This window comes from Triturus cristatus, chromosome 1_2 (assembly GCF_964204655.1).
Source record: "Triturus cristatus chromosome 1_2, aTriCri1.1, whole genome shotgun sequence".
NCBI classification, from domain to species: Eukaryota; Metazoa; Chordata; class Amphibia; order Caudata; family Salamandridae; genus Triturus; species Triturus cristatus.
Genome location: NC_140580.1, coordinates 1,006,602,976 through 1,006,628,163, shown reverse-complemented (window position 1 = coordinate 1,006,628,163; position 25,188 = coordinate 1,006,602,976). Strand labels below are relative to the sequence as shown.

The following is a 25,188-nucleotide window of genomic DNA, read 5'->3' as shown; positions in this document are numbered from 1 at the left end:
ACAATAGCTAGAGGCAGTAGGCAGAGGTGCCCCCTCTCTCCCCTTTTATTTGCCCTGGCTATTGAACCTCTTGCTGCTAAGGTCCGCCAACATTTTCGAGACCACGCCCTCATCTATCCCGAAAGACAAATACTAATCTCCCTATATGCGGATTACATCACTCTTTATTTACGGAACCCGGATGAAAATCTGAACCCAATTCTCAGATTATTTATTCTCTTTGGTCGTCTCTCTGGGGTCAATATCAATTGGGGTAAATCTCAGATATAGCCCCTCACTGACTTCACCCCGCGCTTTGCGCCCGACTACCCCCTGACGTGGTGCAACGATACACTAACCTACCTCGGTATAGTCATCTTCCGCAATCGGGAGGAGCTGATGAGAGCCAACTATGGTCCTGCACTGGATCTATTAACTGAAAAAATTACAAGATGGATCGCGTTACCCCTATCCCTGGCCGGCAGAGCTGCTCTTATAAAAATGGTAGTACTGCCAAAGCTGCTCTACCTATTCATTAGCATCCCTTATGCCCCCAGCAGACACTTTTTCTCAACTGTTAAAACTCAGCTCATACGACTCACTTGGGGAGGGAAACAAACCAGGCTGAGATGGGACACCCTCACAGGACCCTTTTGCGAAGGAGGATTCGAAATACCGGATCTGGAGCTATACTTCATCTGTGCTCAAGCTCATTTTGCCTCATATTGGCTAAAAAAACCCCTTACATGCCTCATCTTGCGATTGAGGACGGATATATGGCCCGACTCCGTGCACTGCCTACTTGAGTACCCCCGTTGTCCCACGGCGCTTCGCATCCAGCACTGTACAATGCACTACTAGCGCCTGGCACGACCTAGCTAATCTAATACAATACGCCCTGATATACTCCCCCCCGCCCCCCCACCCCCCTCCTTCCTATATCCAGAAGACAAGATCTCCCAGTTACATAAGAAGGCGGCTGTCGCCGACTCCTTCGTAAATTATACATCCAAACCTGGGGACAACTATACATCGGGGCAGGTTCTGCACTTGCGAAGAATTCTTTGGCTCCACAAATCCTACCCCATTAGAGCAGTTTTATGACATAAGGCTGCGACAAGATGTGAAAGCCCTCACTCCCTGCTATCCACAAGAGCCCCCCCATCATGTTCCCCTTACACGCCCGACTACAACAAACGGCTCCAGCACATGTTGTTTCACTACTATATCATATAGTACAGAAGGACAGAACATATGACCCTCCCTCGCCAGGGGTAGATGGGAGGAGGAACTGGAATGCTCGCTTACTGACGATCAGTGGTCCTTCTGCTGCAGACAAACGGGAGACATTTTAGCTAGCAGCAAATTTGTATCATTCACTATAAATATATTCATCGTCTTTACTACACACCTGTGCGATTACACCGACTATGCCTTCGCGATAATGGCCGATGTGATCGCTGCGGGAGAGAGGGGGCGGATTTTAGACACATAGCCTGGGATTGTTCGCCTATTCGTAGTTTCTGGACAGAGGTACTAGCGGCACTGGACCACATGACTGGTTTGCACATTCCTGATGACCCCCTAACCACACTTTTAGGATACACAGAGCCTCTGGCTGCCAAAATACGAAGATACACCTCCATAGCACTCCTCCTCACTAAAAGAAGGATTGCTTGCAGATGGGGAAGGGGAAGGGAACCCAAATTTAAAGATTGGCTACAAGACCTTATCTACTGCCAGGAGCAATTACACATTTATGGGGAAATCCTACCCCCCCTCCTCACGTCCGCGTGATATATGGGCCCCCCTCCAAACATACTTAATGGAACACACCACCACCACAGACTCAGCCGCCACCCCCGCAACAATGAAGAAGGATCCCAAATTAGAGATGGGAACTGATGCGAGAGGAACGCTACCCGACCGAAACACACTGTTTAAGGGAGACAAGGGGTCACCATGTACTACCACCCATACCTCAACGATGAGAATGCGTCGACACACAGGCATGTTCCTCCTCCACAAAGCATAATAGTGGTACTGTTTTTTTATCATTTGTTGTTGTTGTTTTGAAGCTCCTTGTTCCAATCGACGCGGCCGGCCCGTTGTGATTGTAGGCGGCTTGCAGTGTATTCCTTCTCCATCCCAAACGATTCCTAAAATGTACATTGTAATGCCGACCCGCTCAGGGATGTAGGCATTATGCTGTGGTTAATGCTTCTTGCCTTTAATAAACGTATTTGAAAATTAACAACAAAAAAAAAAATGGTTCTTTTGAAGATAATAAATCTTTGAAAAATAAGACCCTACATTGAATTAGATGCGCTAGGAAATGTCATTCAATCGTCTAGTCAGATACTGTCTACGGAAAATGCCTCACTGCACTGGCTGGTCCATGGGACCCAACTGAAGTCCTCCTAACCTCCGCCGAGCTGTTGAGGGTTTGATCTCACAGGACCAACATACCTCTCGCTCAAATGATTCAGAAAATTATTTTTAAGATAAGATCTTCAACTACACATGTGGCTGTGCCCAAGGATGGGTGTGTGGTCCAAAATACTAAGAAGAATGGAACTGGCCAGAAATGTGGGTCTACCACTGACAAGCCACAGGAGAATGGCTTGGAAGAGATTGATTAACTGCAGAGATTGCCCCCTTTGCCATATGATACTTCCACCCAAGTACTTTCCCCAATAGTAGGGGTCACCTATCGGGGATACAGTCCTGGACCCTGCGCGTAAAGAAGAAGAGGATCCACAGCAATGTGTCATTGTCAATCAATCCCTCGCAGCCAAGGCCCACCCACTCTAAGATAAATTCTACCCTGAAAAATACGGTCGCCGAATATTGCTGGGATTCAATCTACACTTGAAGACTGGGGTTTATTTATAGACAAATTTCATGTCTGTGTTTTTCAGGAGACCTGGATTTTAACAACTATCCATAGGCAGTGTTTTGTAACTTATAACATTGATGCTAGACCATCATTAGCAGGCAGGCTTTCAGGTCGTCTTATTTTATGGTGTAAAGTATCTCTTGAATGTGTCATTAAGAGAATTAATATTGATTTTCCAGATCTCTTAGCACTATGCATATCGCCTAAGTCAGGGATCCCATAGCTACAGATTAATATTTAGAATAAGTCTACTCCATTTAACAAACATTGCAAGACTTTAAAAATTCTATCTGAATTTTTGGTAGATTATAGTAGCAAATACAATGTGATTACTGCAGGTGATTTCAAAGCATGCTTAGGGACCCCCCCTCTTTGGAATTGATCAAAGGAGAAGAAGAATGTTGGAGGATTTCTTCCAACGCTGCCCCTAGGAAGGTCAAAAAATTTGCTCTGCTGCCCTTCACATTGTTGACATAGTGGTCTTGTATAGTTTGAGACCGTGCAATGGTCTGTTTACGTGAGATATAGATGCCAACATTTGAAAGGGGTCATTGCAAAAGCCACATTGACTTCACTCTAGTAGACGTGCGGATATGGCATGAAATGGTAGATATGACGGTCATTGACCGCCATGATAGTGAACACTTCCCCATCATGTTCGATTGGGAACGGTCATGGAAAAGGGACCGTGAGTGCCCCGATTCAATGCCACTACCTAATACTATTGCACTAACTAACAACAAATTAAATGTGAGATGGGAGGTTGTTTCTAAATCAAAAGAGGCTATATGTGACACCTATAGATTCGTATCCCATGAATTGAAACCTTTTGAGCACCAAGTCTTGACCCCCTCCGAGATTGCTAATCTCCCCAAAAGATTTTTTTACCAAGCTAGGGTATCTGTTTGTAAAAGAGTATAAAAAAAGTTTCTACTTACATTTCATTTGTTCAGTTGAAGGGGTTTTTGTTTAAGATGGGAATTCTTTCATGCTTACAGCACTCGCTATATCATATGTGTACAACTGCCAGTCCCTGGGACAGGTTATCCCCAGGCCATACATGGATAATCCAGCCAGGGAGCATACAGCACTCTCAGGGTACCCATGATGGCTCGCCCCCTTTAGGTTATTACCCTAAACGTCAAGGGCTGCCTCAAGAGCCCAATCAAACACAGGGCAGTCCCGTCTTATCTGTAAAGTACAGGGGCTCACTCCGTCACCCCAGTTCAGACATGGCCATATGCAAATCAGTCTGACCCAGTGCCCCATGGGAACAGTCCAGCCCTAACTGCCAAGCCATGCCTTTCCTGGACTGGAAACAAGCATCCTGGGACCGGTTTCTGGCTAATCAGCCGTCATCAGCCAGGCTAGCTTGAATCCTGTGGCAAAGTGAGCAAGGGACCCACGTCTGGGCATACCCTTGGTTTTACTTCAATCAATCAATCTTCAAGAGAGACACATCCTTTCGCAAGACTACCACAGGCTTTGATCTCACACTTCCCATTACCAATTCTTCCACTCTACACGCACTAAGACAGCGGGAACACATCAACATCAAAATTGCCTATCACAAAATGTTTTGGGCCGTTTCCTGTCGCGGGAACTTGGGCCTCCCACACAAGTGTGGAGATCCACGCAAGCCATACCTCCCTGGAACCCCCTGGGTGTCTAGTTTTCAGAAATGTGTGGGTTTGATAGGTTTCCCTAGCTGGCCGCCAAGCACCGGGCCAAAAACCAAGGTGATCCCCCTTGCAAAACCAGGTTTAATGTCACCTCAATGCGTTTTGGGCCGTTTCCTGTCGCGGGTACTTGGGCCTCCCCCACAAGTGAGATACCTTTTTACTCGGAAGACTTTGGGGAACGCAGGGTGGGTGGAAATTTGTGGATCCATGCAGATTCCAGAACTTTCCACCACAGAAATGTGAGGAAAATGTGATTTTTTTGACAATTGTTTAGGTTTGCAAGGGATTCTGGGTAACAGAAACTGGTGAGAGCCAGTCAAGTCACCCCATCCTGAATTCCCCTGGGTGTCTAGTTTTCAAAAATGTATAGGTTTGCTAGGTTTCCCTGGGTGCCGGCAGAGCAAGGGTCAAAAACTACAGCTAGGCACTTTGCAAAAAAAGGATAATTTTTCATTGTGAAAATGTGGTGTGTTCACGTTGCATTTTCACCCGTTTCCTGTCGTAGGCACTACGCCTACCCACACAAGTGAGGTACCATTTTTATCGGGCGACTTAGGGTAATTCAGATTTGTAAAGCAACTGTTTTTACCGATAGAATTTCGATGCATTTCTGCCTTCCAAATGAACGACAATGTATAAAAAAATAAAAAAGTCATTTTGAAAAATGACTGAAAATTCTCATGCTAGTCATGAGTATTCCCAATTTAGGAAAGGTGCAAATATCTACTGTTTCTAAACTCTATATTTAGTTCCCATTTCAGAAATACATAGGAGTCTTTCATACCGAATTTTCCATGTATATATTTTCCCAGAATACTTGCTATATACCCGGTACATAATAAAAAAACATTGCAAGACGCTGCTCAGTTTTTGGCTCTGGGTTCGTTGGGTTCTTGGTGAACCTACAAGTCCTATATATCCCCACAACCAGTAAGGTCCAGTGGATGTAACGGTATATTGCTTTCAAAGAGCTGTCATAATTAGAAGAAGTTACAGGTGAAAACGTGGACACAAAAGGCTGTTTTTTTCAACTAATTTTCCATTTTTCCTATATTTAACTGTTAGTGTCTATACAAAACCTTGATGGATTTACACAAATGACCCCTTGCTGAATTCAGCATTTTGTCTACTATTATAAAATATATAGATTTCCAGGATCCATTATTGATTTCAAACCTATGTCTACCATGAACTGGAAGGAGGGTTGAAAGCACAAAAAATAGCAAAAATAGGCTATGTCCCAAAAAAATGCCAAAACTGTGTTAAAGTTTTTGGTTTTCTGACAAAAGTCTGTCATTCCCTAAAAGCTGGGAAAATTGAGATTTCAGCCTCACAAACCCTTTTTAGCTACCATTTGCAGGGAAAAACCCTAACACTTTCATATGCAGGACTTTTTTCCCATTTTTCACCAAAAAAACAGAATGTAGCTGTATTTTGGCTAAAATCTGGGACCCCTCCAGGGAATCCACAAACCCTGGGTACCTTTAGATTCCCCATGATGTTGGAAGAAAAGGATGCAAATTTAGCGTGGATACCTTATGTGGTCAAAAAGTTACAGAGGCCTAAACGCGAACTACTACAAATAGCCAAAAAAGGGCCCAGCAGTTAAGGGGTTAAATGCCTGCCTGTAGCACGCAGCACTGCATCCACAGTGTTCTGCTTGCTCTGTCACAGGGACACCACTTCCTTCCACTCTGTGGCCTTGCTCCTGACAGACTTTGAGAAGGTCTTCGACACACTCGATTGGTCCTTCTAGAGAATGGTCCTGGCACGCGTGGGGCTTGCCCCCACCCCCTCCCTTCCGGCTAATTAAGCTCCTGTTTTCTGAACCGTTGGCGCAGGTCCGCATAAATGGGTGAGTCTCCTCCCCCTTCCCTATTGGTTGGGGTGCCATCAGGGCTGCCTTCTTTCTTTTCTCCCTCCTCATTGCCCTCACCATTGAGCTGCTTGCGAAGCTCGAGATGCGATGCTAGGGACAGGGATGGTCCAGAGAAGCATATTGCGCTCTACGAGGATGATGTTCTGCTCTTTTTGGCTAATCCTCTGTCCTCGTGCCCCTAATGTCTGGAACTTTTGAGCATATATAGGGAAGCCTCGGGCACCCGAGTTAACACCGCAAAATCGATATTAATCCTGTTACAGGACAATTAGAGCCTCTGTTCTTGGCGAGCAGCGATTCCTGTACATCGCCAGACCTTTCATAATCTGGGTATCCATATTTACCTGCTTTCCAAGCTAACATGGCCCCTTAACCTATCTCCCCTGGTAGTTAACATGAAGAGGACCTCTAGAAATGGGCAGGTCTACCTCCTCGGCGTGTAGCCCTCTTCAAAATGATGGTGCTCCCTAGTTTTAAAAACATTTCCTTTCCATATCCGCACCAAATGGTTCACAGTCCTTAACTCCACTGGCCCTGTATTACCTTTGATAATCGACACCGGTCACCTTATGATGGGGGTATGGGAATGGTAGACCTCCATCAATACTATATTGCTTCCAGGGTGAATGTGGTCAACGACTGGCTTAATGGGGGTTGGAGCGACTCAACTACAGGGCCAAGTTGGCCCTGATGAGGCTTGACCGAATCATGGGCATCCTGTACCGTTCTCAGATTCCACGGTCCCTCCCAAACATTAGCCGTGTGGTCTTCTTGAGTTTGACAGTGGCGCTCTGCCTTACGGGCTAGGACCATAGATTGATGTGCAAGATTCCTCTCTGGCTGGGCACCTGGTTACATCACATGTCAGGCCTGGCTGGGTTTGCTAAAATGGACATTATAGTTATTTCCCACTTAAGGGACCTCTGGGTCAGGGAGCAGCTTTCAGTTTTTCCAGGCTCTACAACAGCAATAACAACTATCTAATACTCAATTTTATAAGTACCTGCAGCTCTGACAAGTTCTTGTGGCCCACCACCTATTAGACATTGCGATCTTGGATTTTAGCCTGCCGTGGGCCAAACTGCTCACTGGCAGGCTTACCCTTGGCACTATATTGCAGGTCTACAGTTCACTGGTCATTAACTTCCCCGACCACTTTGCGAGGCTGAGACAGAGGTGGTAGGTGTTCGTTGGGGAACCGGACAACACTGGCTAGAGGGCCACTAGGATGGTTGCATGGGAACTGGCCATCTCCACATGCCTTAAACTGATTCAATTCAACTATCTCCATTTAACCTTTGTGACCTACCAGCGGCTGCAGCGAGTGGGTAGGATTTTGCAAGGCAAATGCTTTTGCTACAAGGCAACTGATGTCAAGGTTTTTCATGTGGATTGATCCTACCCAGTGTTGGTCCCGTACTGTTAGTCGATATAGCAAGAATTCTTGTCAGTCCTTGATCTGGAGGGGTTATTGTGGGCAGGGGGGTGGGGGGAATGTCGGGAGACAAGAGACTGGAATTTGCCTTGGTGGCCCACCCCATCACTAAGACATTGCTTGTGGGTGGAATTCGCTGTACCCACCTTCATTGACAGCTTGGGGAACGGGGATGGACTGGTGTGCCCAGCAGAAAATGCTAATTTACATGACCTGGTGATGTCCCCAGAAACATGGGAAGATTTGGGACAAATGGAGGGATTCTTCTGGTTTGGGTTTAGATGACTGATGGGGTTAAGTCTGTGTATTTGGGGGGAGACTGTGACAAAATTAGTTTGACTGTACTGATGTTCGTGTTTTATGAATAAAATAATAAAAATGGGTATTAAAAAAATCTTCGGAGGATGTACATTCTTTTTCACTTCATATGTGCATTAACTGACTGTCAAACCAATGTACCACTGGTATCTCTGAGACTAAAAAGTGGTGGACTGTTGGGCTTTACAAACACACACCACCCCACAAAACTTTAAATGAACAAAACATTTCCTTCAGTACATATCAATGTTCATACCTCTCCGTCCGTGCTCTCGGTCGCCATGCACTGCTCATTAGCAAGCATGGTAATCTCATCTTTCTTTGGTGTTTCCATCCTGCAGCTGCAGAGCGGTACTTCCTGAAGCCCATCTGTCTCCACCAATTCCTCGCCATTTGAAGGACCTGCAATATTACGTTAACTCTAGTTACTGAGGTAAACAACATTTGTGGATTTCTTTTTTACAAAAGAACAATTTATTTCAGTGTTTGCAAGAAGCACACACAAAATTGCTGTGCAATATTATCAGAGATGAAAACACAGAGACGGGGTACACCATGATGTATAACATACATATGTGTATGTGGTACAACTGTGCGAAGTTATACATTTTAAAGCGCAACAGAAGTAGTTTCCAACCCCTCCTCCCCCCACACACACATCACACGAATACTCACAGGTTCATGACAGGAAAGAGCAAGAATGTTACAAATTTAATCTTGGCCTAATGACTGAAATATTGCAAAAGTCCCCGCCATCCTGAAAACGTAGGAAAATATGACAATGCACATGAGTGGTTTATTTATAACCTACCCATGGTTTATATAAAGTGTTCTGGCTTCTCTCCTCCTAACTTCTACTTTGTATTTTAATCAGCCAAAATTAGAAAAACAAGATAAATTTCATACAATTCCAGGTAGCGATTGCTGAATCAGGAGAACATTTTAGGCATCCAAACTGTGTGCATTAAATTCAGTAAGTGTTCATTTTGAAGAGTCTTGGATCTGCCCCTCTGCTAAAAGCTCAGCAGGTACAAAAAATATGCTAAACATGAAAATATATGTGCTGAAAGGAGGCGTGATCTATTCTAAATGAACACTTTCTAACATAAGCTTGTGATTTTGAAGCCCTGCAACACAGCCAGCAGAACAAATGTGATTGTTTTTTTTTTTTTTTTACAAATACTTTTCCAGATATGCCATGGGCATTTTATGAAAAGCTGGATAGCTCACTGACATTTCTTGTGATTATCCACTAGAGAACATTTAGCAGTCAGACAAGTGTATGGAAACAAAAGAACCAACCAAGATGGTGCTGCACCACACAAGAGGTCCCCGAGGACTACAAAGAGAATAACAATGAAGACAGAGAAACAAAGCCACAGCTCTGAAAGCAATGCAGAGAGTTCATACAAAACAAGAGCCTTATTAGATATACCAATCCTTATTTTTGTTGAAAACATGGATTTCAGCTAGTACAGTAAGGACTGTAGAGTAATGAGACCTTAGTTTTCCGTATTAAGTACGAAGATGGGTGGCTTCTGTCATGACGAGGAGGCTCTAGTTACACAATCAGGCCACGAAACAAGCAACTCAAAGGACTGGGGGAGTTGTTGGAAAACTGAAGATCACTAAATGGTCCTTCATAGCCGAGAACTCACCTGTACTACTGATGCCAGTGTGAAATTTACTGTAAAACGCACAACAGAGGGCATTTTAGAGATTGCCCCAGAAACTCGACCAACTCCTAGTGACCTGACTGAGTGGCTGCTTAGGCTGCCACCACTAGACAGGTTCCTGGACCCCTTGGTCGAGAGCTTGCTGCTCTCGGGGGCCTGAAGTACGAGTTACTTACCTTCGGTAACGATGTATCTGGTAGAGAGACGATTCTAGCCGCAGATTCCTTCACGTAGAATTATCCCCAGGCATGAGACTGGGTCCGTAAAACTTTCTTGCCCAGCATCCCTGCGTGCCGGTGGGACGACATCACGCGATTCCGCCCAGGCGTCATCCGCGCACGTGACGTCAGCGAGGTCACGTAAGTCCCAACCCGACGCGCCTACGTCAGTTTTCTTCAGAGGACTTTTCTGCACCACAACGCGGAGCTAGCAGACAAAACTGTGAGAGTATAGGAACAGTGTGCAAAAGAGCCAAAAAGGCATGGTGAAGAACAACACCATATAAAGCAGTGCCCGGCACTGCAGTACCCAAAGGCAGGGAAAGAATAAAGGACAGAGCAGCAACTGTGCGAGTACAGAGACAACACCCCCCCCCCCCCCCCAAAGACAAGGGACATATGTAAAGAGGTCACGATAACATGAAACAGGACTACAATCCCAACCAAAGACAAGGAAGGGAAACCAGCTGGGGACACACAGGGAACGACAAAACTCGAAGACATCCCCATCACAAAGTATGACAACCCCCATCACGAACAAGGGCAGAGGCACAGCCAAAAGTCCCCAACCTCAAGGATCGCAAAGAGCCAGAAGTACCAACAACCTAACCTCCCATGTGACAACGGGGAGAAAAAAGGAGACAGCCTGATAGAAAGAGGGAAAGAACGTTCTCATAGAAGACACCGCCACCCACAGGGAAGCGAGTGCAAAAATCAAATCACAAGCCCTCGCAGAACGGGGAGGAAGAGCGGGCCGTGAAGGAATCATCGGCTAGAATCGTCTCTACCCGATACACCGTTACCGAAGGTAAGTAACTCATACATCTGATAGAGACTACTAGCCGCAGATTCCTTCACGTAGAATATATATCCTAGCCATACCCAAGGGAAAGGAGGGTCTGCGAGAGGACCCCACCCAGCTGCGCCGAACAGAGGCCCACACGGGGGCCAAGTCCCAAACAGGACGACGAGCCCTGTCCCTCAGGCAAGGGGAAATGAAGAAGAGGAGGATGGCCTGTCTTCACTCAGCAGAGGAAACAAGGCAAGGCGCAGAGAGGCCAAACACCCCACACCCACGTGAGGCAACAAAACCTCCGCCCAAGGCCAAAAAGGGGGCACCGAAGGAGAAGAGCAACCTAAAGACTCCAAGGAGAAGACGCAGAGCAAAGGCAATCCCAGACAGGATGGCGCCGGCAGCAAGAAGCAGGCAGAAGCCGAAAAAGGGAAACCCAAGGTCACCTAGGAAGAAGCATCCAACAAGGCCCACTGGAAGCAGCGGAGAAGGCAGGATGACAGTCCCACTAAATCCCCAAGAAGGCACAACGGTGCAGAAAGAACAAGAGGGCGGCACTGGCAAGCTCCGCCAGACGCCAGGAACACCACAGAACCAATACTCAAGCAAAAAGGCGAAGAAGGAGGTTGCATCCGCAACATATCATAAAGCCACGAAGAGCAGAAGCCCGCAGGCGACCACAACTCCCCAGCACATACCAGGGCTATATAACAGCCAACCCTGCTCCACATGGGGCATGTCCCATCCCAAGACATGGGAAACTCTTAGGGAAAAACTTCCGCAGCAGAGGACAACAGAAAGAACTGTGGCAGATCAAGCAGCCAGATGGGAAACGCAGAAAGCCCAATCGCAGGCCCAGCATGGTGTGAAAAACCCAAAGGAAAAACCCACAGTCAAAAATGGGGTGGCCAGCAGCCAACAGAACCACAACCTCAGCCAGACAACCGGGGCGACCCGCCCCAACAGAAGAACAGCTCCCAGAACCAGAGCAACACACAGGTCACTGAGGGGGAGGGGGAGGGGGACGAGGACGAAGCCCCGCCAAGAACCTCTGGATGGCCAAGTCCGTAGGAAAATGGAACAAGAGAGCACCATCGAAGGGAAGGTCCACCAGCCGGTCCCGAACATTCTCCGGAAACACACTGTTCCGAAGCCAGGCATGACGACGAAGGGCCACCGAAGAAGCCATGGCACAACCCAGCACCTCCGAGATGTCCAGAGCGGAGCGAAGGATAAACGCCGCCAGCTCCCGACCATCTAAGACATGGTGTCGCAAATCCACACAGGCACCCTCCTGAGAAGCGGCAGACATAAGGGACTCCGCAAACTCCCACAAACAAGAAGTGGCCCTAGCCAAAACACACAGTGTGTTGAGGGAAGGCAGAGCCACACTGGTCACGGCAAACATATTGCGCTCCCAGGAGTCCAGCCAGCGTGCCTCCTGTGACGAGGAAGACAAAAGCAGTGGCAAAGCAGGAAAGGCAGACTGGAAAAGGGGGCCTCTGGTCGAAGGGTGAAAAGAAAGGCACACCGGATCACGCGGTGCCGGATGGTGGCGGTGCAGAAGGTGCTGGGGCACCGGGTCCCCCGTGGCAGGACTTCCCCAAGTCCCCAAGAGAGAAGAATGGAGTGAACCCTCGAAGGGAAGCAGCAGTTCCCTACCACCAGAGCCCTCGTGGAGAGCCTCCAAAAGATGATCGGCGGGGAAATGGGCAGCTGGATCACCCATACGCAAAATTCCCACAGCCGTGGAAACAGCACGGGCGAAAGCCGCACCTGCCTCCGTGGGGCCCCGCAGAGGGGAAAGCAGCTCCTCATTAGGCGACGGCTGCAAACTAAGGCAGCCATCCCCCAAGCCAACCGGAGGAAGGAAGGGCCAAGGCCGGAAAGAAGGAAGAGGGACCGAGGAGTGGGGGACCTTCAGCTCCTCCGGCGAAGACCGCTGTCGTGGGGACGGCGAGGCGCCATCTTTTGACGACGTCGGGGAAAAAGCCACGACATGGCGGGCCATCTCCAGCGAGGATGACACCAGCAACTGCCGAACCTCTGAAGAAGAGGAGGTGTCTGAAGACGAGTCAACGACCCGACATCGGCCCAGCGCCGTAGAGTCCGCAACCTTAGGTAGGCCACCGTCGGCGAACGGCACCGGAGGAGATGCCGAGGCGACCTCCGACACAGCACAAGGCGAAGGCGACCGGAGCTGGGCCGGAGCCGGGGTGGCGCCGTAACGGCGCCGACCCGACCTCCGACGAGGCAGCTGCCTGCGTTGAGGGACGAGAAGGGCCCGGGGAAGGACGAGGAGTCCCCCGCCAGCGGCGACTCGTCACAGGGCGAGTTGGGCTCTCCGCCGACCCCTGTGGTGCCGGCAGGGGCAGTAACCGCCGGCGCCACCTCGGCCATGGACGCCCCCTGTCCCGAGGACGGCTCGGGGGTGCGACCCGAGCCCCGGCGACCTACCACGACACCACAGGGACTCCCGCGGGAGTTTGCGGCGAAGCAGAGGCGCCGTGGTCCGAAGGAGGGACCCCCGAAGGACCGCACCCCAACGGTACCACATGCTCCGAGCCTGGATCCGAATCACTCAACGCCGGGGCAGGAGCCGCCGGCGACGCAGCGGAGGGCCCCGCACACTGCAAGGGATCCACTGACGTCCTAGGAGGGGAAGGAGGAGAAGCCAGCGAGGCCTGCAAAGCCGCCGCATAGGTCTCCAACTGGGCTCAGGACGCCCCCAAGCCGGGAAACGGCGAATATGGGGATGACACACGGGGCCGCACCACCCGCGGAGAGCCCACGCCCCCGACAGGCCAGAACCCGACCCTCGGGGACATACTGTGACACTTACCAATAGGTGAGCGGTGCTCTTGCGACCTAGAAGAAGATCGAAGTCGGCGAGGGAAGCCGTGGGCCCAAGAACCCTCAGCAGGGGCCGGACAGGGCGCCGATCTGGACACACGAGTCGAAAGAAGTTTCATCCAGCGCTCCCGCCAGGACTTCGGCTTCATCTGCTGGCACGCCTCACAATCAGTGGAGTCGTGGAGCTCCCCCAAACACCACATACAGATGGGGTGAGGATCCGTCGCCGACATGTGGCGGCCACACGACGAGCAAGGTTTAAAACCCGAAGGCATTCGCACACTGTTCCCACACACGCAGCAATAGCGTAACGGAAAGGCCCCGAGCACAAATCGGATCCGCGTTGCACGCGGAAAAGGAAAAAACTGACATAGGCACACCAGGGTGGGACTTGTGACCTCACTGACGTCACGTGCGCGGACGACGCCTGGCCGGAGATCACTATGTATGTTACTTTTCAGATTACTTTTGCTAATCAGTGTGATATGCCTAGATATTCCACTGAGACATATCCTAGACAAAAGGTAAATAATTAACTTTTAAAACACATGCTGTTTTTGGATGTTCCAAACAAACCAACTTCACACTTAGAACAATTTTCAAGAAAACCAGTCAATGCAATCCTATGGAGAGAAATGAAGTTAACAGTTTGCACGCAAGTACTTATTTGTGGGAGTTGGAATTCTAAGGTTAGAACCAGGGTTCCCCCAGGGTCAAGGATACACTCCTGTTATACTCTCAGCAGCACTAGGGCAGCCGGATGCAGAGTGCTGAGGCCCAATGTTATCCAATCGAGGATAGCTGCTCGTTGGTGGCTGCTCACGGACAGGCCACAAGGTTGTGGGAGCGAAGCTCCTGGTGTTAGCCTGAGGGTAAAGGGGGATCCAAGTTAGCTACCAAAGTACACCCACAGCAGCGCTGCGGCACTGGGTACAGGGTGCGGTTTTGGCATCGGGTGACCTGTTTTTTTCAATGGGGGTTCTTCGGTTACAACAAAGTCATCAGGCACAAGGACAAAGATCTTCTGGAGGTGACCACCAGTTGGAGGTAAGTTGGGATGCCTGGGGATGCTGGGACACCGTTGGTTGGGCCACCCAAGACCGTGGGATGTCGGGTGCATGGGTGTCTTTAGGAGTATGGTTTTTCTGACCAGTTCCAGTTGCAGTCCGGGGGATCCTTCAGAAAGGGGCTGCAGGCTTCACTTGGAAATTCAAGGCAGGACAGGGATCACCAGATCTCAGGTCAAGATTACCGGGGAGACCTCTTCGTGGTGTTGGGCCACTCCAACTCGGGCTGTGGGCGTTGGGTGCAGTCTTGAGGTTTAGGCTGGGGCCGGAGTCTGCTGATGAGCAAATCCGGTGCTCACGGGGGACAAAGTTTTGGGTTTGGAGGGCAGGGTAGGTCTGTCAGGTTCTTGAATCTGCTGGCTGCAGGACATACCGGGATTTTGCTGGAGCAGTTTTGAGTTGCGGACAGGCCGGTAGGGCTGGGGCCAAGTCAGTGGGCATCCTCCTCTTCTTAGTTTTAGCACAGTTTCTTCAGTCCTTCTCTTCTGGTTGGTTATTGTCTGCAGAGGCACGGTTCGGGGTTGCCTCTAAATGCTAGATTATGGGGTGTTACAGGTAAGTAAAGGTTGGGACCAATAAGTCCCCCTATTATGCCACCCTCCAGTAGGAGGGGGGCATATGCCTGTTCTGGTTGGCTGGGTCCCCCATCTACAAGATGGCAGGGACAGAGTTGTGCTTCACCTCGTTGGCAAAGGTGAGCACAAAGTGGGGGTCAGAACCGGTGGGAGCCAGTTGCTGGAAGCAGCAAAGGGCTGGGGCAGCTCACAAAGGAGGCAAGCCTTTTTAAGCTTAGCCTTCGTGGACCTTGCCTTCCTGGGGAAGGAGGCTTGGCACCTCGTCTCTTCCCCACCCCCCAAAAGGCCAGCAGGCTCTCGACCCAGGGATCCAGAAACATGTCTGGCGGTGGCAGCCGGTGAGCAGCTACTTAGCCAGGACACTAGTTAGGTCATTTTTCAGGCATATCTCTAAGATGCCCTCTGAGTGCATTTTTCATTAAATCGCACACTGGCATCAGTGCGGGTTTTATGTGCTGACAAGTTTAATGCCAAACTTCCCAGTTTTCAGTAAAGCCATTATTGGTCTGGGGAGTTCGTCAGGACAAACTGCCAACACCATATACTCTTAATGTTATTACTGCACTTACAATGTCTAAGAATTGTCTTAGACACTGTAGGGGTACAGGGCTCAAGCACCTGTACCCTCACAAATGGGATAGTGCACCCAGATAGAGGGGTGGCTGACCTATGCCCAGGCAGTGGGTTGTATGCATGGCACACAGGTATGTGTGCCATGTCGACTCTTCACTTTGTTCTGCATCAAAACACGCAGTCTGCAATGGCAGTGTTTGTGTGCAACGGTTCAGGGCCTCTATGGGTGGCATAATAAGTGCTGCAGCCCTTAAAGGCCATCCCTGGCCAGAGTGCCCTTGGTACCTGTGGTACCATTTACCAGGGACTGACAAGTGGCTAAAGAGTGCCAATTGGCTATTGTCTCAATGCAGTTTAGGGAAAGAACATAGGCCCTGGGTACCTGTTTGGCAGGAACCCCGGGTACACTCTTTCAAAGTATATCAGCAGTTTGGCAAAAAGTGGGGGAAACCATGAATAAAGAGGGCTCTTTCTTACGCACTGTCACCAAATTAATTACAGATCTAATTAATAAGTATGTGGCCCAGGAACTAGCAGTTAAGAACACGGATATTACAATTACACAGGTGCACCGTGTTTCTGCATTTCTGCCCCCCCAATATAAAGTATCCACAAACTATCTTGGTGAACTTTAGAGACTTTCGTATAAAAGAGCGGATAATGACCAGCGCAGTAAGGAATAAAACAGATCAAACCTCAGAAAGGAATATGCTACTTACCAGTATGCATCTGTTCTTGGCATGTAGAGCTGCAGATCTATACACTGTGCATAGCTCGCCATCTGGTGTTGGGCCCGGATGTTTGCAGTTTGTTTTTCCTCTTGGAAAGTCTTTGGAAGTCACGAGTTCGGTGACTCCTCCCTTGGTTCGTATTGCGCATGGGCTTCGGCTCCATCCTCAGATTGTTTTTCGCCAGCAGGGAAAAATGGAGCGTAGTGGTAACAGTAAAGAAACCCATGTGTGGTGTATCTAAATAAGATAAGACTGGAACGGATACAGGTAGCCGGGGAGGCGGGTGGGCGTGTATAGATCTGCAGCTCTACATGCCAAGAACAGATGCATACTGGTAAGTAGCATACTCCGTTCGAGGCATATGAGCTGCAGATTATACACTGTGCATAGATTATAAAGCAGTACCCAACCCTAGCGGCGACCACCGGTATCCGTTGCAGTTGTTTGGAACAGTGTTTTGAGTACAGCCTGGCCCACAGTAGCTTGTTGCTTGGTTTGCACATCTACACAGTAATGTTTTGTGAAAGTGTGCGGTGTTGACCATGTGGCTGCTTTGCATATGTCATCTAGTGGTATGTTTCCTAGAAAAGCCATAGAAGCCCCTATCTTTCTTGTAGAGTGGGCTTTAGGGGGAACCGATAGCGTTCATTTTGCTTTGTGGTAGCAAATCTGTATGCATTTTACAATCCACCTAGCTATCCCTGATTTAGAAATAGGGTTGCCTTTATGTGGTGGAGAGAAGGAGACAAATAGCTGTATGGTTTTCCTGAAAGGTTGTGTGCGTTGGATGTAGTAAAGTAAAGCCCTTTTTACATCCAGTGTGTGTAACGCTCTTTCCGCAACAGTTTGAGGTTGTGAGAAAAAGACTGGTAATTCTACAGACTGGTTTAAATGGAATGGAGAAATGACTTTGGGTAGAAACTTTGGGTTGGTGCGGAGTACAACCTTGTTCTGATGCATTTGGAGAAAAGGTTCCTGTATAGTGAGTGTTTGTATTTCACTAACCCTTCTGAGGGAAGTGATGGACACTAGAAAAGCTGTTTTCCATGTGAGAAATTGGAGCTCACATTTATGTAATGGTTCGAAAGAGGGTCCCATTAACCGTGTGAGAACTATATTCAAATTCCAGACCGGTGAGGGTGGTACTCTGGGTGGAATTACTCTTTTGAGGCCTTCCATGAAGGCCTTGATGGCAGGCACTCTGAAGAGTGATAGGTGCTGCCTGTTCTGTAAGTAAGCAGAAATGGCAGCGAGGTGTAACCTACTGGAAGTATATTCTAGGTTACACCTTTGTAGGTGGAGTAAATAACATATGATGTGCTGTATGGACACATTTAAAGGATTGATTGTGTCGTTGTGGCAGTAAACAACAAATCTTTTCCACTTTGCAGCATAGCATGCCCTAGTAGTAGGGCGTCTAGCTTCCCTGATAATGTTCATGCAATCAGGGGGAAGGTTAAGGTATCCAAATTCTAGGACCTCAGGAGCCAGATCGCAAGGTTGAGCTGAGCTGGGTCCGGGTGCCTGATCTCTCCATGGTTCTGGGTTAGGAGGCTTGGTGAGAGGTGTAGCTTTTGGTGTGGTACTACTGAGAGTTCCAGCAATGTGGTGTACCACGGTTGTCTGGCCCATGTTGGAGCTACTAGGATCAGTGATAGGGAATGCTGCTGTAGCTTTCGCACCACTAATGGAATTAGTGGGAGAGGTGGAAAAGCGTATGCAAATTTGTTTGACCAGTTCATCCATATCGCATTGCCTTTGGACAATGGGTGTGGATATCTGGCGGCGAAGCTTGGGCATTTTTTGTTTTCGTGGGTGGCAAATAGATCTATGTGTGGATGTCCCCACTTCTGAAAGAACGGGTGAAGAACTTGTGGGTGAAGTTCCCACTCGTGGATCTGCTGCGTCTGTCTGCTGAGCAGATCTGCCACGGTGTTTTGGACTCCTGGGACGTGTTGGGCCAGGATAAAGATTTTTTGTGGAATTGCCCATCTCCACATGCTCTGTGCTAGCTGAGAGAGCTGTGGAGAGTGTGTGCCCCCCTGCTTTTGAATGTAGTACACGGCAGTCATGTCTGTGCGAATGAGGACTGCCTTGGATGAAATCTGCGTCTGGTAGGATTTTAGGGCGAGGAAGATTGCTAGTAACTCCAGATGGTTGATGTGGAGTAACTTCTGTTGTGGCGTCCATGTGCCCTGTGCTGTGAGATGTAATAGATGAGCTCCCCAGCCGGAGAGCGATGCGTCTGTTGTGAGGATTATCTGTGGGACCGGGTCCAGGAACGGTCGACCTCTGGAAAGGTTTGTGGTGTTCCACCACTGCAGAGAGCGATGGGTGCGACAGTCTACCAACACCAGATCTGCCAGTTGTCCCTGGGCCTGGTTCCACTGGCGCGCTAAGCACTCTTGGAGTGGACGCATCTGGAGTCTTGCATGGGGCACTATGAAGATGCAAGAGGCCATCATCCCTATCAGTTGCATAAACACTCTTGCTGGGAGAGAGTGTTGAGATATGAATTTTTGACGCAGAGCCTGTATCTTTGCAATCCTGGCAGGATTGGGATAGGCTATGGCTTTTGAGGTGTCTATAGTGGCACCGAGGTATTCTTCTGTGTGTGATGGTAGCAGGTGGGATTTTTTATGGTTCACCGTGAACCCTAGCTGGTGGAGTAGTTGGACTGTAGCGGCGGTATGTTGCACACATTGTTCGTAGGACGTGGCTTTTATTAGCCAATCGTCCAGATACGGGAAGACGTGAATGTGCTGTCTTCTGAGGTGTGCAGCCACTACTGCTAGGCACTTGGTGAATACCCTTGGTGCTGTTGTTACCCCGAACGGGAGCACCTTGAACTGGTAGTGTTGCCCGTCCACCACAAATCTGAGGTACTTTCTGTGAGACTGGTGTACTGGAATATGAAAGTATGCGTCTTTCAAGTCCAGAGTGGTGAGAAAATCGTTCTGGGAGAGAAGTGGGAGAACCTGTTGAAGGGTTACCATGTGAAAATGGTCTGAATGTATGTAAGTGTTTAGAGGTCTGAGATCTAGGAAAGGTCGTAGAGTCTCGTCTGTCTTTGGAATCAGAAAGTACAGGGAGTAGACCCCTAAATTTTGCTGATTTATGGGGACCTGCTCTATGGCTCCTTTTTGCAGGAGGGAGGTCACCTCCTGTTTTAGCAGTGCAGTATGTTCTTAAGACATAGGGCGGTGCCTGGGTGGAATGTTTGGGGGGGGGGGGGGGGGCAGATGTTAGTTCTAAGCAATACCCTGACTGAATAATTTGTGTCACCCATCTGTCTGAGGTGATTGTCTCCCAGACGTGAAGGAAATGTTGTATTCTGCCCCCGACCGGAGTGGAATGGTCTGGAGGGAGCGGGGGAAAGTCATTGGGTAGTAGGTGTGGCAGAGCAGGCGGTATTTGTTTTGCCTCTGCCCTTATTATTATTGCCTCTGTATCCGCCTCTTTGATAACCCTTTGTGAAGGTAGATTGAGGAGGGGATTTGTAGGACGTGGATGCACTATCCGAGGAGTAGCCTCTGCCCGTGCCTCGAAAGGAAGAGCGGCGAAAGGAGCGCCTAGGAGTGTGTGACTGTAGGGCTCCCATGGATTTCGCCGTGTCAGTATCTTTTTTCATCTTTGAGGGCTTCATCAACTTTTCGGCCAAATAGATGATCTTGGTCGAATGGGTGATTTAATATAGAGGCTTGTACCTCAGGTTTAAAACCTGAAACTCTGAGCCAGGCATGATGACGTAGAAGGACACTGGTGTTTATGGCCCTGGAGGCTGTATCTGCTGCATCTAGGGCACAGCGAATAGAGGTATTAGTTATTAGTTTTCTCTCTTGGATCAATTCATTGGCCCTGTTCTTCTATTTTTCAGGGAGATGGTGCATGATGGTCTCTAACTCATCGTAATGTGCCCTGTCATATCTGGCCAATAGCGCTTGCGTGTTGGCGATACGCCATATGTTGGCGGCTTGTGACGCAGTGCGCTTCCCTGACGCGTCTAGGAGCTTGGACTCTTTGTCAGGTGGTGGTGCTTCGCCTGACGCCTGAGAATTGGAGCGTTTCCTAGCAGTAGATACCACTAGGGAATCCAATGGTGCAGGGCCTTTAATATATGAAGGGTCTGTGGGGGCGGCTTTGAATTTCTTCTCTATACGGGGGTTTAGGACCCTGGCCCTGACTGGGTCTTTAAAGACCTCCGGTGCATGTTTAATCACCCCTTTTAACATAGGTAGGATGGCAGTAGACCTATGTGCATCGTCAAAGATGTCCAGGAGAAAATCCTCCTCCACTGGGTCAGTGTGTAACTCCACCCCGTGGTAGTGTGCCGCCCTTTGTAATAGGTGGTGAAAACCCAAGGAATCTTCAGGTGGGGATGGCCTAGATGGGTAAAGGTCATCCTGTGGGACATCTGGGATGTCCGGATTATTATAGTCTTCCCATGGGTCAGGAGATCCAGTAGGGGTGGGATCCTGTGGCACATCTGCTGGATCATAAAATGGGTCTCCTAAGTCGTCTGGGACAGGAGACAAGGTTGGGGAACGATGAGGCGGGGGTGGAGAGGGTAGAGGTGGGGAGGGTGGAGGAGGTGGAGGAGGAGGGGAAGGCACTCTGAAAGGGGAGGTAGCAGTGTCTTTCCTCTTAGGAGGTGGAGGTGGAGCCGGTTTGTCCAAGTGTCTCTTTTTTGTAGACAATGTCAAATGTCCAGTTTTTGGATCCTTGTTGAGTGTCTTTTGGAGAGGATCCGGTGTAAAAAGTTCTTGCAACACTGGTTGTTCGGTCGGCGCCGAAGTTTTCGGGGTCGACGGCTTTTTAGGCTTGTCCAAGCCGTGCTTCTTTGGTACCTCCGATTTTTTGGTCGGCGCCGAAGAAGTCTTCGGCACGGGAGTGTCGGTGCTGAGGGCCTTGTGATGTTTGGTCGGCACCGGCAGGCCAGGTTTCGACACCGAAGGCTTTGATACTGGGTTCGGTGTGGAGATGGAGGCCGATCTTTTCTTCGGTGCCGAAGGGTGTTTTTCGGTACCGATGGTAGGCTGGCTCGAGCCCGAGCTGCCGGAAGGCTTAATAGGCTTCTTTACCGGGCCAGAAGGTGGGTGTGAGAAGCAGTATCCTTGGTCTTGCCTAGGCCCGAAGGCGAAGGTGTGACCGAAGCCTTTTTGGGTGTCTGCGTGGGTGTGGGAGGGGGTATTGTACTCCCGACCCTCTGCGCCGGGGTGATGTCCTCCACATCTGAATCGTCGGCCTCGGAAGCACTGACGAGGTCGTCGTCCTCCTCTTCGATGTTCTGCTGTCCCGGATCTTCGACGTCGTCCCCGAAGATGTCGACTGGAGCGGAGGTCGAGGAGTGCGCCATGTTGCGTCTAGCCCGTCGATCTCGAATAGTCTTTTTGGAGCGAAAAGACTTGCAGGCGGGACAGTCTCGAGCCTCGTGTTCAGGGGAGAGGCAGAGGTTGCACACCTCGTGGAGATCGGTGTAGGAAAACTTGGACCCACATCGAGGGCACTACTTGAAAGGAGTTCTTTCCATCAGCCGAGACCGGAGCCGGAATAGGCCCGAAGGCCGCCGTCGACGACCGGAATCGAAGAAGTGCCGAAGAGAAGGTGATTAAGAGGATCTCGATGAGCGAGGATTTTGCATCGATCGGTGAACTGAAAAGTTCGGAACCGGAGCACGAAGTATTACATCCGAGCCCGATGGCGTAAAAAAACAATCTGAGGATGGAGCCAAAGCCCATGCGCAATACGAACCAAGGGAGGAGTCACCGAACTCGTGACTTACAAAGACTTTCCAGAGGAAGAACAAACTGCAAACATCCGGGCCCAACACCAGATGGCGAGCTATGCACAGTGTATAATCTGCAGCTCATATGCCTCGAACATAATTCTTTCAGGATATTTTCAGATCTGTCCCTATTCGCAGCACAACAGTGAAAAGAGTTTAAAGCTATGACTGACAACTTCAAGAGTCAAGGGGCACCAGCAAGGATTGTTCAGCAATCTAAATGGAAAGTCCATTACAAGGGACAATCATGGATCTTCCTTCCAGTAGACCAGGCTAGTTATTTTCTACAATAGGTTCAATATTCTGATACGGGTTGAGGGAGTAAGTGTTAGGGGAAGGAGTACCTTAATATGATGTACATACTCATTTACCCTTAATTCAGATTAAGGTTGGAATATTTTTTGGAGTAAGGGTATTCCTCAATTAAGCCCCAATTGCGGATATGAATACAAGACGCTTCATGATTCCATTCTGTAAAACCAATGGGATTAATAATCAGGCCAACTTCAGGTCTATTTTGGCGTGGATCAAAACATCCAAAGCCCAGGCTTTTCTCCTCCAGGAGACCCACCTCAAGTCCTTGGCAAAAGAGCAGTGTATCCCAGGATTTATCTTGCATGCATATTATGCATCCACTAGTGCTGCTGTTAGGAAGGTGGCAGTTTAGATCTCACCAGATCTTTCATGTGAGGTGCATCAGGTGTTAAAAGATCTCAAGGCAAGATGGATAATCGGTGAGCCTTAGGATCCATGAACAGCTTATCCACTTTATTAGCTATTATGGTCCTATTGCAGATGAGATTACCTCCTTTAATAAAGTTTATAATCTAATGCTGCAAGTAAAGGGGCTTGTGGTTTTAGGGGGGATTTAAACGTTATCCAGGATGTCAGACTGAATTGCTCACGGAATGATCAGCAGCAAAATAAGCAGCGGTTGTCATGTTTTTTAGCTAAATTGAGTAATGATTTTGCCCTAATTGATCCTTTGCGGGTCAACCATCCCTAGAAGAGAATATACCTGTTTTCAGAAACCATATAATTCCGGATCTAGGATTGATTTTATTTTTTTGGTGTCCGATAAATGGTGCAGAAGCAAACCAGACCTAATAGTAAATCCCTTCTCAGACTATTCAACGCCTGTTTTGGATGTATTATTGAGGGATCAGAAGACTCAGTGGCCTAGACGGTGCTTTGATAAATCATCATTAGGAGATGAAAATTGGATTAGGATGATGCGCCTTGCCATAGATACATTTTTTGAAATTAACATAGGCTTTTATTTAGAGTAAAGGAATCTCTTATATGGCACAATGAATAAACAAAGACAGAACAGACCTCGGTACTACAGCACAAACTTTAACTGTCCACGCTTTTATACTCCGCACTCGGTACATCCATCACCAAAGCCAATGTATCTCAAACACATCAAAAATAAAAAGACTTTTATGACCAGAGAAATAGTCAATCAAAATAGATGCTTTCAAAAGGGCTATGAGGAAAGCGAGCATGTAGGGTGCTTTTTGGCATGGAGGGAAAAAAAGGAATAACGAGAACATCAAAGCTATCTTTGATGAAGCTGAGAACCGAATGGTCACTCAACCTGATCTAATTGGCAAAGTCTTTCTTGATCACTATGTTGGGCTTTACGCACCAGCCAAGAGATCTACTCCTGAGCATATTGAGAAATTTCTGCATTTGATTTGGCTACTAGTGAATTGCAAGCCACTACCGATGTTACCATCTCATTACCGGAGGTGCAGGACGCGATAAAATCTCCCAATGGAAAAGCTTGTGGGAGAGATGGCTTCCCCGCCGAAGTATACAATGTTTGAAGCTCAAGTGGATACATTTTTAGTCCTCTTTTTTCATGAAATTCTAGAAGGATACGATTTACAAAGCTTGTTCACGGAAGGGGTGATCGTTCACTTTCTTAAAAAGGATAAACATCCAGAGCAACCCGGCTCATATCATCTAATTAGCCTGTTGAATAGTGATTATAAAATCTTTACAAAAACGATTAGGACCAGGCTAGTCTCATTAGCATGATCTCTGGTCTATTTAGATCAAAGTGGATTCCTACCCACTAGCTGCATTTCTTCCAATACCAACTTCTTGTTACATGTTACAGGCCATCGATTATTATTCTGTCAACATCAAAAAGGTGGTCATTTCTATGCTCAATGCCGAAAAAGCTTTCAACCCAGTAGAAGGGGAGGTTCTGTTTATCATACTATTACGCTTTGGCTTTCCTACAAAATTAGTTCACCTACTGGAGAATCTTTACAAGAACACGGAGGTCAAAATTGCAACTATTTCACAAGCAGTGGGGTGCCCTGGGTCATCTGGTTCTTTTTGTCCTATTCATTGAGCCTCTGCACTAAGAAAAGACCCACAAATTAATGCTCCGATTCAGGTTGCATCAAAGATCAAACTTTTTACGGATAATATAAGATTATATTTGGCCACTGAGGAGGAAAACATCCAGTAAAATTAAAGAATTTAAAGATATTGGGGGGTACAAGATCAATCATGCCGAACCTGAAGACCTTCTATTTAACAGTACTCCCTCAGTTCTGCAAGCGGAAATGAAGTTACACTACTCTGCTACTCGCCCCATTAGATGTCTTGGGATTTCAACAAACTTTTCAGACTTACTTCGATTAAATTATATCACCACCCTGAATAAGGTGAGTGGGCTACTACTTCAATGGCATCCCTCACCTCT

General features: G+C 48.3%; 1 protein-coding gene across 10 annotated transcripts in view; it reads right to left on the bottom strand.

The window, feature by feature from the left end:
• The window catches only part of EHMT1 (euchromatic histone lysine methyltransferase 1), a 1,124,912-nt gene that overhangs the window by 613,219 nt on the left and 486,505 nt on the right, over positions 1-25,188 (bottom strand). For all 10 annotated transcript variants that reach the window (XM_085611576.1, XM_085611658.1, XM_085611650.1 and 7 more), the window contains one exon: positions 8,449-8,594. In XM_085611576.1, the coding sequence (XP_085467702.1) occupies positions 8,449-8,594 (146 nt within the window). The remainder of the gene's footprint in view (positions 1-8,448; positions 8,595-25,188) is intronic.